The sequence below is a fragment of the Rhopilema esculentum genome, chromosome 16, assembly GCF_057945365.1.
Source record: "Rhopilema esculentum isolate cy_ngs chromosome 16, ASM5794536v1, whole genome shotgun sequence".
NCBI lineage: Eukaryota > Metazoa > Cnidaria > Scyphozoa > Rhizostomeae > Rhizostomatidae > Rhopilema > Rhopilema esculentum.
Genome location: NC_142830.1, coordinates 9145232 through 9160326, shown reverse-complemented (window position 1 = coordinate 9160326; position 15095 = coordinate 9145232). Strand labels below are relative to the sequence as shown.

Sequence of the window (15095 nt, the reverse complement as noted above, 5' to 3'; positions counted from 1 at the left end):
GCTGTGAGTCTGTTCGTGTCACTATTAGTCCATGTGTCTACCTTTTTTTATTTTGAGCAGGTTTTTTATTCATTGGCGAAAATAATTGAAATATTCTTCTTCTTTGTAACTGCATGAAGTTACAGCATTTCTGTTCCCAAAATATGTTGCGATTCAGAATGATACGTCGCATGGACGCCGCTGCGAAGGAGAATTGAAACAACCATGCATACATAAAGTAAAACAATCCAGCGGCAACAACTGGTAAACTTAAACTTTAGAGGAAGTGAAAACAGAACGCAAGTATGATGCAAAAAACTAAAATTTGAAACAAATTGCAATCTAGGCTTATCTATGATCGAAATGTAAGTGTTAATTAGGTATTTGATGAAATTATAAAAATTTCAAAGGGCAGAAATCCCTTGCGTGCAGTTAGAGTTCAGACTGTTTTCATATAAGAAAACATATTTATGTTGCGAAACTATTTATATTATCATATGTATAGTTACAGCAATGATTGAAAAGTGGTACAATATTTTCTAGCGTACATAAATAAGACACATCCCCTTGAAATTTGACCCTGTGTGCAAATTATGCGAACTGAAAAATAGCTCTTTGGAGGTTTTACTTTGTTTTGGCTCTTTTTTCTAAGTGTTATACCCCTATGAATGTAGCAAAAAAATTGAGATCTTTGTGCTATAAAATTATGCTGTGTTAACGTTTATTATACTCAATTTCCCAAAAATTTTGACCAATTTTCAAAGGTGAAGTTTTCTTGATCCCATAATAGTAAGTTAATAAATGGTTGTTCTTCAAATAGCAAATTTGACCTTGCTGAAAACCAAATGTTTACATTGAATAAAAACTGAATTTGCAATTTTGTGAGTTGAATTTTGCAAAACAGTTTCAGCATTTAGATTTTTGTGGAATAATGAGCTTGAGAGAACAGATCACAGTCAGGTTCCTTTTTGAAAGATTGGTTTTGAATAAATGTGTTTTTCATTGACAACTTCCATTCATGTTCATGAAAAAATACAGTGCAGTCATTGATAGGATAATGAATTCAGTCAAAATGTTAAGGAATTTAGGTACAGAGCATGTGTGAATTTGTGTATTAAATGTGGCATGTATTAAATGGTTATGCCTAATATGTTTGATATTGGAGTTGATGTGAATAGAATGTTGCAAAGCTATAAAGATTAGCACAGGAGAGAGAAGAAGTATGAATAAATATTACTTTCCTAGCATAATTAAACTTTCTGTTTATATCTTGGTGGGGAAGCTTTGTTTCTTGTAAATGATACGAAAACTGCTAGTTCATGGTTACTTGTGATTTTTTCAAACAAATATATTTAAAAAACTAAAAGCTTATTTCTTGTTTCAGAAGATGATGTGCTCAAATAAGCTTTTCATTGCACCAAGTCCTGAAAAATGACCTCACTGCCATCTGACAGACGAATTCTGCACATAGCTGCAGAAGTTGCAGAGACCAGTGATGCCAATGTGCCATTATTATTACTGGGTCTCAAAGGTGACAAAACCAATGCTCTGTGTTGCTTTCAAGGGATGTTTATTTCTATGGATTAGGTGGCTTTCCTTTTTAACATAACTTTCTATGGATTAGGTGTGAGGATGGCTCAGTTGTTAGAAGCACTTTCAAACTTTCCGTATGACCAAACTTTCACCCAGAGTGAGGAGAGTCGCCAGCTCTCTGAAATTCCAGCATAGGATTCAGGAGGTATGGTCACATCGAGAGGAAGGACCAGGACACTGCTCTATAAGCATAAGCTTCTCATTGTCCTAAAAACTACCTTCAGATGCTAGGTAGAAACAAATACAAATACCAAAACATAACTTTCCCTTAGCAGGATATTCTTTTGTGCAGTTTTTTTGCTTTTAGTTTTCTTGATTGGATATTCAACTTGCTGTCTTATGACCTCTGAGCATACTCCTGTCCCTATGTTTGGAAGTTGCAATATTTGTTTTGATCATTCAGATGATGTTTACACTGTTTGGTTTCTGCTTTTTAGTTAATATTATAGCACCATGCATTTTTCTTGCATTTAGATTGAGGAAGGAAGGAAAAGAATAAAAATAAAATTTGCTTCAACTGATTTGCAAGGGCCTTCGGCTACTTAATATCACTTGATAATTGCCTCAGTTGCTCTCATAAGTATCTCATATAAATTGATCTCTTCTAGGCATCCTTGCTGGTTATATCATTGGTACTCCCGAAGCAAGACAAATAAGAGTTGACCTTTGGAATTACGACCTTACTTATGTTACATATCTTGGTATGCACCTATAAAGTAGACATGTATTTTTAGAATAGTAAGGTGTTTGGAACAGTTCCTAATTATTAAGTATGAGAGCCCTTTGTTGCTTATGGAATTGCTATCATTTTATAATCAATATCAAGGAATGAAATTATAATTATTTTTATGATTTTGATCCAAAACAGATTTATGTTCAACATAACTATCTTTTTTGCATTTCTTTGTTAGTTTTTGCTAACCAATGTCATAGCACATTGTCAAACATTATTTTATAAACTTTTATCAAGAACAGGCCTTTTTGTTTGACACAAGCGATCACTCCCGCAAACCTAACCATGCGAGCATCTGCTTCCTCTCGCAAAAAGGTAAATTTTGTGGAATAAATGTCTTATCAATTCAATTAAAACAACTCAAGTCATTTTTCAACCCAAACCCAGACAATAAAAAGCTAGTATATTAAAACAAGGAAGTATAAGTAAGCTGACTTAACCACATTTCAATGAAAAGATGCATTTGAAAATCAATGCCACATCCAATGTGTCAGAATACTTTAGGTACTTAGTTTTGAGCTACAATAGCACTTGGGGCATTTTCTGGGCAGTTAAAGCATTTTTAAAAAGGCATGGAACAACATTTTGCCATCATCTGGCAACAACATGTATATGACCTTCCTGATGTACATAAAGTTTATAAATGAAGCACACTTATAAAAGGGATTTAGTCTTTCTTGGAGTGCATTTCAGTTCATGTTAACAGTTTTTTTTTATTTGATGTTACCTCAAACAAAAGGGTACCTTATAACAGGATCATTGTTATCATTATCAGAGTAATTGCTTGCGCAAGAGAAATTACACAAGCGAGCTACCCACGTGGACTATTTCTTACAAAAAGGCCTGCAAGAATATGATTAAAAATAAATACTTTTAGGCAATATATATAGGACTTAAACCATTTTTTATTTTCTCATGCATAGCCCTCAAACAGGACTTTAGCAGCATAGAAGGCTGTTGGCATACTGCAGCAGAGTTATCAACCATAATTTGCTCAGCATGCCTTGGTTATGTCCCCGAAAAAAAGGCTGAGTTTCAAAAAAAGTTTCTTCCTGATGTGGTAGAATCAATGCTTAACATATCAGAGAAGATTCAGGCTAAGGTGATTGAAGAAACTGATGTACGTATTAGCTATTAATTGACCTTTTCTTTCTCTTTTAAAATAGCATGTGTTTTAAGTTATTGCTTCTGTAAATTGTGTTATATTTTTAGTTCAACATTCATTAGCAATGTAGTCATAATTACAAAAACAAAATCTTACCTGTGCAAGCTACTTGATATGCCCTAAGCAATCATTTATTCTTCTTTACTAGTATTCGCAGAACAGTAAGTTTTGATGAGTTTTTACAGTCTGATAATGCCATCTCTAAATTTTTCCCAACTGTCACCAAATTTAATCGGAAAATACTTTCTATCAAAATCAGTCATAGGATCAAGTTTTTTGACATTTATCTTCCAATACCGAATGACACTACAATGATTATTTTGCAATCTTTTTTTCAGGGCACTCAAAAAAAGCAGCACTTGCAAGATCTTAGAGTTGTTTTGCAGTCACTGACAAAGTTGTTTGAGAATTACAAATTTCTAGCATTGCAAGGTAATACCTTGAAGGTATACTTGAATTTAATTGACTGTTTATCAAAATAACCCCATGAGATTGTAGCAAATCTCATTTCAGTTAGGTCAGTCAAAGTGATCAGCTATCATTCATAAATTCTCAGAAATCTATTTGAACTCTATATGGTTGAAGTAAATAAACAATCTATTTTCAGAATTATTTTCCTTTTAATCATATAACCTAAAGGAATCTGAAATCAAAATAACTCAAGGGCAAATCAATTAAATATGTTAAATATTGGTTCAGATATGGTTAATGAAAGATTTGAAGTTTGCTACCAGGTTGCATTTATTTTGGCTAAGCTCATTAGAATAGAAACCAAGTAACATTGATATGATAATGGAAGAGTGGCAATTTATTTGCCATATTATGGAACATGTAATTGGTAGTGCATGTGGTATATGTTTTTATTCTCTTTTGGGTTGTCATATCCAAATTCAAAAATTGTAAAAATAAAAGGCACTTTGTCCCAGTTAACTGTTCAGAGTTAACAAAAGGCTGTGCGGTGTGGTATGTACAGGCACCGCAGAGTGTTGAGAAAAGTGGGGGTCTAAACAAGTGGGGGGAGCTAAAACCATTAAAGGGGGTTTTGTTGGTAGTTGTTTGTTACTTAATATTTTGCATATTTTGCAAAAAGTGGGGGGCTAATGCCAAAGGAATTGATGGAAAATTCCATTGAAAGATTGTGGGACATAGAGCTGTATAACCTGCAAGAGCAGTTTGAAACATCTCTAGCATCAGTTAATTATGTCAAATATTGGGTGAGATATGGCCACATGGGCACAGGCTGTTTCCCTATCAATTAACTGCAATTTGTTCTTGATTCTTATTAATCTGTTAGCAAGACTCAGTTTTTTCATGTCCTATATCTCTGCCGCGATTTGCAATGAGTTTAATATAATTTTGCAAATTTTAAAAGTATATTGTCAATGATGCATTGATGTCATGTGAGAATGCCGGTTGATTTCCAGTGATTCAGTGCTATCATTCCAAAGATAAAATGTAGCTAGAAGAAGATATTTAGAAGTACTCTGTTTCACCATTTCTGATCTCTTACCTTGGATGTTGCTTTTTTACCCTATATCATCTATCGATAATCAAAAAGCTTCTGTTTGAATCAATAGCAAAATTTTGCTAGAATTAATCATGTTTTGATATCAACATAGATCCTTTTGTCCTTTTGTTCCTCTAGTTAAAGTCCTTTTATGTTCTTCTGTGAATTTTGTCTGGGAAGATACAGTTATCTTGCCAGTTATCTCCTGACCTATGCTGCCAAGTATCTCTTGTCATCTTTTACTGCTCTCATTCATAATCTTCAATTGTTTAGTGATATCTTCAAAGAAGTACATGCAGTTGCTAATGACAGAGGAAGAACAAACTTGCTTGATTATGATGATTCTAACTCAGAACATTCTGCGAGCTGACATGTATGTTTTTAAATTGATTCTTTTATTTTTAGCTTTTTCTTCAAATGCAGATTTGACCTTCTGTGAAACTCTTTCGTGCTACAACCTTCATGTAAACCAATGAAAGTTCAAACAAGGACATGAAGATTATAAGATCATGATAATTTTATTCTCATGAAAATTGAATCATTAATAGAAGATACTGAATGATTCTGTGAAAAATGGCCGTTCTTTTGAAATTTTCATGCGCTAGAAAACATATTCTCTATATTTAGTTTTTTGTTGCGTTGTGTTTCAAGATCTCAGCAATCGAGCTTCAGGGATTGCAAGTCCACCAAAAACATGTCCTTAATTTTTTAACACCATCATCTTGTAAGGTTTGATCTTTGCTTTTGTGGTATTATATTGCTTTTGCTATCTGGGCCATCAATGAAATAGACTCATTCGACGAGAATTAGTCGAAAAAAAATTGGTTTATCAAAGTTTTATCAAAGTTTATGAAATTTTATGACAAATTAAGAGCCATTCAATTTCTTTACACTTCGTAGGTAGGGGAATCGTCTGTAGGCAGAGAGTGCACTTTTTCTAGCTGTGCGGTTTGATGCCTTCCCTGCGTTGCTATCCTGATGCCTATTTGACACAGGAGGGTGGCGGAAGCAAGCGAAAAATCATGGGTCAAAACTATATTTGAAGAAGCAAGCATTGTAGTCAAGCGCGATAACTAAGCTCTAAAAGTAGACATATGTGTACTGTGAGATAGACAAATGGTCCACGTAAGACCATCTTGACGTAAGACCGGTCGTTTTGACTGAACTGTTTTCGATCAGTGAATTTTCACGTTTTAGAGAAATTAGCAGTATAATAGGTTTACCTTATAGCTTTCACTATTTATTATCCACACAAAAATTCTTAGGCTTGTCAATGTTTATTGTTAATGTCATTTTCTGATAAAGATTTGATTGATTTTCAGGAACTGCTTAGCAGACCTTAGTCAATCACGACTTCACGGGGTAATTGATGAGATTGTCTTCAAAATTTTCTCAACACAGCATGTTTCAGTCGCCAGGTACTTTTCTTTCTGGTTGTTTTTTAAGTTAGCAATCGAAACAGATAGAGGATTCATGCAAAAGCCTTTTTGTTATTATTTTTTCCATATGAAGTGTGCAAGCTAAGGTCTGGAATGAAATCCCAATTTATTCAAGGAACTTCGTACTCTGTGCCTGTTAAAAATTGACATTTGTTAAGTTAAATGCTAATGAAAACACGCCTTCCAAGAAGTAAAGCACCCATTTTTAGCCTTTATTATATTTGAATTTTAAATAAATGTTTTTTTGAAGTATACACTAGATGACGGGACTTTTTGCATGAATAATGAAAAGATTGATTAAATCAAGTCATGTACAGTCATTTAACTTCAATTAAAATTTGACATCGGGCCGTACAATTCAAGATATAACAAAAGCTCTAATTTCACCTAATCACCTTTGATGGAATATATTTGTTATCGAATTGGGTAAATTTTACGAATATAGACATCATCTGCCCTACAGCTGCTCTTCCTTTTGTTATAAAGAGGCTTTATTGCTCATGTGGTTTAGTTACCAAGTATGTTATCATTCATACCTTTTCTTTATCAATTTCCTTCTTTCGACAGTTCTGCAATGCGTGTGTTGTTACTTTGCATTGACTTATACTCTCTTCTCTTGGATTTGCTTTCCTCTCGCCGCTACAGGTATTGCATCCAAACTATTTATTTGTTTATCTTAATCTTTTTAAATTTTGGTTTAAAAAAATTCAAATCAGAGTCACGTCTACTAACACTACCTTTTTCAAAATAAGTGTAGTCGGAAATTTGTTGACAACTAGTTTCTGCGCAATTTTAAGAAAACGTCTTATAAAGAATGCTGTGAAACATTGTGAAAAACTCACTTAAGAACAAAATAGTAAGAAAAATACGGCAAAGTTTATACAAAAGCCTAGAAACTTCTTGCTTTGCTCAATATTTGCAAGTGCAAGTACATCGAGATATGATTGCACATTTTTCCCTGTGGAAGCTGTTGTCCTCTTACATTGAAATATTATTGTATATAATTACATGATAAAGGGAAATAGTACATTTTGTTGTAACCGCATAGTGTTTGGCTCCGTTAGAGCTTTTTCTTCCGGCAAAGACTTGTTTGCTAGCATCTTTTGAAATTCAGAACTGTCTGATCTTATTAAATATTATTTTTTTATATTTGTAATCAAATTTAGCTTTCAAAACATGTAATCTTATTTCTTTTGCATTGGTTCATTAAAGGGTGTCTGCCACTTCCCTCGCTTGCCGCAATGCTTACTCCAGTGACCTGCTATTTTTTAAATTAGTTTAAAGAATACTTTTGTTTTTCTGTTTCTTTTGATTCTCTTGTAATTTTACTTGTTTGCCACAAGACAAATTTGATTCCCATGAGTAGCAAGTAAATTTTATTTTAGACATCTTTTTTCCTTGGAGACTAAAGTATCTTTGTGCATAATGTATATTTTAAAGTCGTGTACTGATAATGGGCTTATTTAAAATATATTTTTTTGAGATTGAGTTAATAACATCAGAATTCAAGGTTTAGTTTCAAAATACGATGTCTTTTGCAGAGGCTTAAGATCATACTTACGCAAATGGAAAGGCCGCGGCTTTGACAGTGACCTTCAAAGACTGACCACAGTACTAGAGGCTAAATCAGCTCAACAACTGGAAATAGTGGTATGGTTTTGTCTGCTAAGTCTTTGCTTTTTTTTCAACCAGATTGAACGTGGATATAATTTTTGCTCTTTATGGCACAGCTGCTGCGTGTGTCCAGCCCTAACTGTGATGCTTTTGTGCATGTTGCAGCTGAAACAACGATTAAACCATCCCCATATCACCTGAATGTATGCAGTATTTTCAATTCAAACGATATCATATCAAGGGAAGATTTTATACTTCTTCTAAAGACGCTCACTGCTGATCGCAAAAACAATGATCGATTAGCAGCTTTAAGGCATGTATGATATGTTTCTAAGTGTTATTTTTTCGACCTATTTTCCCTACACATTACCTAGTCATATAGATCCAAACGTCTTTAATTCCTTACCACCTTCCTGTTCAAAGTTGGAGCTGTGTGTATATTCATTGGAGGTATCGACATCAAACAACACTGGGATTGTAAACTCTAGAACGTCGTGGTGTCTGTAATATCAACTACCGTTTTGAATTTCGTTTCTGTCTTTGCACTTTGTTCCTATATTTTCTTCTAGAAACTAAATGAAGCTGCCGCTCTGATTCAGTCTGTCTATCGTGGACATTTGACAAGGAAGAAACTGAGTAAAGCTAATAAAGCAATTGGCATCTTTCAAAGAATGTATCGAGAAAAGAGGAAAAGAACAGAACAAGAAAAAACACAGGATCAAGAAAGACATCAAAGAGAAGAAATTGAGAAGTCAAGACGAAGAAATGAATTTTTGTCATCTAGGACCAAGCAGTTGCAGGTTTGTGTTTACCAATTTAAACCAGAGTTTACTATTTGCATCTTTGATTCTTCAGGCTTGCTTTTTGTGTCCTACTAGTGTCATAAGGTTGTCGATTCTTGAGAAAATAGCATTCAAAATCTTACTCGAGGCTATGAGCATTTTGCTGGAATTTACTCCTACTAAGAAAATCATTTCAGTTCCTCCTGAGTTTATTTTCATTTTTTAGATCATCCAAAACATTCCTGCCAAAACAGTTAACACGTTTTTGGAACGCGTAGAATTCGACGCTGCGTCGAAGATACAATCAAGATGGCGTGGATTCAGGACTAGGAAGAAGATCCAGCCACAGTTAGCTGAGCACAGAAGGATTGTTGCAGCTGTCAAAATACAAAAACAGGCAAGATCCTAAATTCTCACCCGATTTTCATATGTAGTTGTTTTATGCTGGAAATTGGCACTTTCTTATTATCGACAACGCAATTTCATGTAAACAATAAAGCTTTGAGTACCTGCTTTGGTGCAATTCTTTACTTTGAATGAATTAAATGTAGTAATTTTTCACAGCGGTATGTAAATAAGTGCTACTATTCGATATAAAAACGATTCCTTCTATACTTCATTTTTCTCGACATGATAACAGTAAATTTTCCATTTTATTTTGGACCATTTTTGTTAGAAAATCCTCATGTTTCAATGCTGGGCACCCAAATTTACCTAATTGATATTCAGTGCAATACCTTGCCATTTGAACGTAAAACAAAAATTTTTAGAAAGAAAATGTTTGCGTTGGTCAAAATGTTTTAGGCTGCACTAATGAAACGTGCTAAAGGAATCGTGAGATGTTGAAACGATCTGATTGACTGAAACTTTTAAAATGGTGTTTATTTTTCACCGTGCTTGTTTAAATGGGTAAAATGCAATTGCTTCTGGGTAGTGTATTGATTGGATATTGATTTAAAGTAAGACTATTTCCATTACATGATAGGTTCGGAAATGGCTTGCCAAATGTAGAGCGAAAAAAGGTGCATTCCACACAGAGCTCTTTCCGCATGGACTTACTGATGAACGTAGGGCCTTGCTGCAAAACCTTATTGCAAAAATGAGAGAAAAATACGAGGTTTGTATTTGCTCTTGGACGTCGCTTCCATGTGATTTGTGGTGATTTTATTTTCAGGTGCTCTTAATGTATAAGTCATGATCTTATACCAAAAAAGCCTTATTTTTCTCAAACCTTTAGGTAATAACAGCTTTTTGCCTTATTTACCATATTTGCGTTACCATTGATTTTTAAAGATAAATTTAAAACCAGGGTTGAAAGACATGAATTTCAATACTACTACTTAGCAAGATCCAGCAGATTCAATGAGGGAGAAACAAATCTAGTAAGATCGATTTCATTGAAGTACGACATATGTCATTGATGGGTACGGCAAAATATTATTACATATTGGCCTTCCTTTTGCATGAAAGTTTCCCGGGGATGTGGTTTTAAGGTAGGACCCTGGTGAAAACAATATTGAACGAAGGCGGTGTCGTGTAATCGCCTTCTTGGGCTTGATGCAGATCTACAAAAAAGCTTTTGATTTTGTATAGTTATTTTCCTTATAGATAAATCCTTGTCAATAGGTGTCCGATGTACCAAAGCTGTCCGAAATACCCAACCGATTTACTCGATCGATTTACCCAAGGCTCCCGAGGTGCTCGAATCTATATAAAATGTTCAGTTTCGCTGGCAACGATTTGATATTGATACGAAGCAACGCTATATCCAGGATATGGGCAGAATCTTTTGAAAGTTATACAATGTTAGTGCTCCTACGATATTGGCAAGCTTGATTGCTCTAAAAATTTTCAGTTTTTCTTAAATTTCCAGGTGAAGTCGAAGCCGTTTGATGAGCTCCAACAGCTCAATGAAAAGGCAAGTTATTTTTTTGCTTACGATAATTTTTGTGGAAGACATTGTATAAACACTTTAAACGACATAAATCGGAAACGGCTACACAAATAAATCTCATTTTTATTGAGTTAAAAGCGCTCAAAGTCTTGTGAGTCTTTAGAAATGACATGATGACATAAAATAACACTACCTAGCTTTTCTCCTTGATAACATTATTACAAAGAGGTCCAGCTTTGTTTCCCGATCAGGGAGAGACAGTTCAATACATATCGCATTAACAGTGTGTAGAGAGTCATCATCCTGAATGTTTGAATGCTTGCCTGTTGAACAAAAATTTTGCAAGGCCACTGCTGTTATCTTTTGTTTCTGCCTCCTTTCCCATGGATCTTTATTTTAGTGTCTTCACCTAAAGTATTGTTGCTTGTTTTCTTAAGACTGTAGTATTTCATCATTTAGATGTTTTCCATGCTAAACAACCATGTAATGGGCCTTCGTATGGAGAGAATAAGCCACCAAAGAAGAAAGGCTTTACTGGCACAGCTTGATGTTGACAGCGAAACGTTTTTGAGTAAGTCAGATTGTAAATCGTTATGCTCTATATAGTACTTGTAGCTTTATTGGCTTTGAGAATTTGTAGCTTTATTAGCCCTTGTCACGTGTTCTGCTTGCTATACAATCACTGAGCTACGCTTGGAATTAACAAATGTTTATTTCCCTTATTTATCCTGCTTAATCTCTTCTGCAAAGAAGCTGCAACAATTAACTTTCATTCGTGAAGCGTATATTTTGTCTGTAGGAAAGAGTTCTATAAAAAAAATTGATGATAAATGTTTAGAATTTATAATTCGAAACTAATTATCCGAAAAACACCAAAGATTGTATCTAAGTGTGCAAAAGCAATAAAATCCCTTAGAAATGATGTAACCAATAAAGGACATACATTTTGCTAAAGGATTTCTGTTGTTTTCTTGGATTTGTTCTCATGTTTCGAAGCAAAGTCAAAATTGCAGTGATATGAAAAGGATGGAGTCAATGTTCCCTACCGCTTTCTTATAAGTGCGATTTTTTTTAAATGTCCATTGAAATAATTTGCTCCAAAAGACCGAAAGCAAATTTTTATGACGAAACTACCCCTACTCTTTTACACTGTCAGCATTTGCTTTCACGAATTATCTATTGTGCAAATAATGATATGATTGATATCGACAATTCACTAGATTCCTGGAACTATCTCGAATCTTTAATGGAAGAAATTCTCTTTGTGGCAGAAGATTTTCTTTTAAATTGAGAACCATAAGGAATAGAAAGGAATAGGCACTTTAAGGCCCAAAGCTTTTTTAGCTGATTCACAGATAAACATTGCAGCAGAGCGAAAAGTTAGGCAAATCATCACTAAAATTTTTCATGACATGGCATTGACAACAGCTTTTTTATCATTGCCTAGAAATCCAAATCTGTTGTCATATTTGCAGCAAAAGTTTGGCCTTAGAAGCATATAAATGCTGCCAAATGAAAATTACTGTTTACCGGTAGAACAGAACGGCTTTAAGCTGGTACGCCGAGTTTCGAGATTAGTGCAATTACCAGGCAGCTGTTCACCTGTCTATAATATGCCTGAAATTTTTGAAAATCTTTTTATCAATGCAGCATTAAGTAGCATTCAGCTAGATTTGCGCTAGATGCAGACTTCTTTTAATGAACCTTTTCTTTGAAAAACTAAACCACTTTAGGTTTAAGGTGTATGTATTGTTAAGGTAGTCCAGGCAGCTTGGTGAAATTTTTTATGTTCGCTTAAGGTACTCCCAAATTGACGGAAGTGACTAAAAAAGACGTGGAAATGCTCTCGTCTCGTTCTGTACCAGTTGCTGTTGCTGCAAGACGCCAGCACAACGAGGTGCTCAGAAAACAGAAACAGCCATGGTGGCAATCTCTAATGGAAGAAAACGAGGACGTAGATATTGCAAAGCTCAAAGAGAGGCTGAAGGAAGGCGAGCTGACTGATGAGGCAGAGAAACAATTTTGAGTATTGCCGAGGTAACTTTTTTTTGAGAAGCCAAGGAATATGTATGTAAATCCTACTGTAAGAATGCCACCACTTATTTTATACTTATTGGGATAAGTACATTCTGCTTACTACCATTGAGGGAGATGTGCTGGAAGTCATCATTGAATTGATGTTGCCCATCTTTTACATGTATTTATATTTATAATAGTGTTTAATAAGCAACATAAACTGTGCTCAAAATGTAAATCAGCATTTGGTATGTTTCGTTGCTTGGAAAAATTTCACTTTGGTTAATTCCATTTGCAAAAATTGGTATACAGCGCAAATTTTAATTCAAATTTAAAGAGATTTAACTATCATGAATGAATGGTCTTTGCTAAGGTTTCAAAACTGCTTCTCTCTTCTTGAAGAGAACATTCTATTTGGCCGTGTCATTCTAGCGTTTTTCCAACCTTATTATCATCATTTTCGTGCTGTATCTGCTGTCCGCTGGAAATAATCTCACCTGTATAATATGAATAAATGTAAACATGCTGAAATGTAGTTTGCGAATTCAGGTTTTTCTATTGATACCTGTGGAGTCACACAATGCTGCCGAATATCCCCTGGATGCTAGATTACTTTAATTGCCAATCGCTCTTTCTAGTTTGCGCTATTTCTCTCAAATCTTCTTCGTTTGTTTTGTATCTTGAATGATAATATCATAGAAGAGACGCAAAAAGCGGTACTCCACTGTTTTGTTTGAATTTTTGTGACGATCAACACAGGAAATTTCGCCCTCCTGCCTTGACCTGCAATACGAAATTCGATGATTATCGGGTTGCTCATTAGTAGGACACCTGTTGAAATGTTGGGTCATTGATTACCGATATCAAGTGGGACTTCTCAAGTTAAATAGCCAATAACTACGTCATACATGGTTTGGCAGTCTTTGGCATTGTTGATATTGTTTTAAAAAGTGGAAGCATCCTTCAAGCTTGTATACCATCGTGACAAGAGAATCAGCTAACCTCTTTGAAGACATCATTCCCATGACTTTATTTATTGTCTTCTGTCTAGTGTTGATGCAAGACCCTTGGTGATTTAGAAAATCTTTCGTCTTTGATGTTTGAAGGAAGTTTTTCGATTCAAATTGGATGATTGATAGAACTTGTATTGGAAAACGTTTTGCAAGTGATTAAAACGTATAATCAACAGCTAACGGGCTCCGATTGTTTAGCAGTCTAACTTGCACGGGAATGGAAGATGTTTTGACTCATATTTTATGTTAGTTACAGATTTCAATTACATGCCGAATCGAATCATTGCTCTTGCTATAAATGGCTGGCACTATAGACGTGAATCTTCTCTTCCTGATCGTTGACACGGTTCTTATTGGAATTTCAATCTTCTCAAGCATCGTAATTATTGTGCTCTTCATACACAATCGTGAGTTTCGACAGCTGCCGTCAAATCGACTTCTGTTTAACTTCATGATGACCAACTTCTTGCTAGCTGTCACGGGAATGCTTCTTGCGTTATCTTCAAAGAAGGGTGATAATATCAACTCTGTGAAAAGATTCCTGTTTCTATCTTCGTTTTTCATCGTTTCACTTATATCATATACTATCGCCCTTATATTAGTCACAGTCGATCGGTTTTATGCTGTCAAATTTCCATATAAATACCAGCAGATCATGAGCAGTAGAAATGCAAATTTCGCTATTGCATGTTTCTGGATTGCTGTATTACTGCTCTCAATAGCTGCCATGTTATCGTCATTTTTTGGGTACAAGCATCCCTTCAAGATCGCAGACATTGCTCATTATATACTGATTATTGTCTCGTTAGCGGGAATTGCTATCTTGCTGTCAGCCAATGTGATAATCTTCAAGCAAGTGCGCCGGCAAATACGTCATATTCGTAGCACAACTATTGGAGATGATGGATCTGTTCATCGTCACCTTCGACGTCGTACCCATAAAACAGCGTACCTTTGCCTGTTGCTGGTTGGCTCCTTCACCGTCTGCTGGCTGCCAAATCTTATATCAAGTCTGATGTTTGTAATATCACGTGATGTCAAAGAAGATCATTTATACATTAGAGCAAGAACGTCTCTTTTCCATTTGAACCACGTGCTTAATCCTTTTCTGTATGTTTTCTTGAAAAGAGATGTACGAAAATCGTTAAAGAAACTATTTTGTAAAGAGCGTAGAGCTATTGGGCCATCTGATACTTCTAGAACTTCAAACATTTCAAGAAGTGGTGCCCAGCAAATGTGACAGATTTGGAGTATATACCTGTCTGTATGCGTTTTTGTGAATACTTAATTTGGTCTGATATGTACTCAGTTTTCAGTCATTAATACGCCATTAAATATGTTAATTCTTGGTTCTCTTTCT

General features: G+C 34.9%; 2 protein-coding genes across 5 annotated transcripts; both read left to right on the top strand.

The window, feature by feature from the left end:
* Positions 1-145: 145 nt before the first annotated feature.
* LOC135682466 (IQ calmodulin-binding motif-containing protein 1-like) lies at positions 146-13441 on the top strand. Of its 4 annotated transcripts, none has more exons than XM_089113177.1 (15): positions 146-282; positions 1364-1510; positions 2181-2273; positions 3229-3425; positions 3809-3902; positions 5251-5350; positions 6300-6395; positions 6984-7061; positions 7958-8066; positions 8600-8830; positions 9039-9209; positions 9798-9929; positions 10686-10730; positions 11166-11277; positions 12506-13441. In XM_089113177.1, exons 2-15 carry the CDS (start codon positions 1411-1413, stop codon positions 12730-12732), a joined length of 1785 nt encoding a protein of 594 aa, XP_088969303.1. In that variant the 5' UTR covers positions 146-282; positions 1364-1410; the 3' UTR covers positions 12733-13441. The 4 variants fall into 4 exon arrangements, with proteins under 4 accessions (XP_088969303.1, XP_088969304.1, XP_088969302.1 ...); XM_089113178.1 differs by having other exon boundaries at positions 168-282; positions 1367-1510; XM_089113176.1 differs by having other exon boundaries at positions 202-344.
* Positions 12604-15078, top strand: LOC135682468 (G protein-coupled receptor 26-like). Its single transcript, XM_065197370.2, has 2 exons — positions 12604-12743; positions 13986-15078. The coding sequence occupies exon 2, from the start codon at positions 14034-14036 to the stop codon at positions 14973-14975; it is 942 nt and encodes a 313-aa protein (XP_065053442.2). The 5' UTR covers positions 12604-12743; positions 13986-14033; the 3' UTR covers positions 14976-15078.
* Positions 15079-15095: the final 17 nt, after the last annotated feature.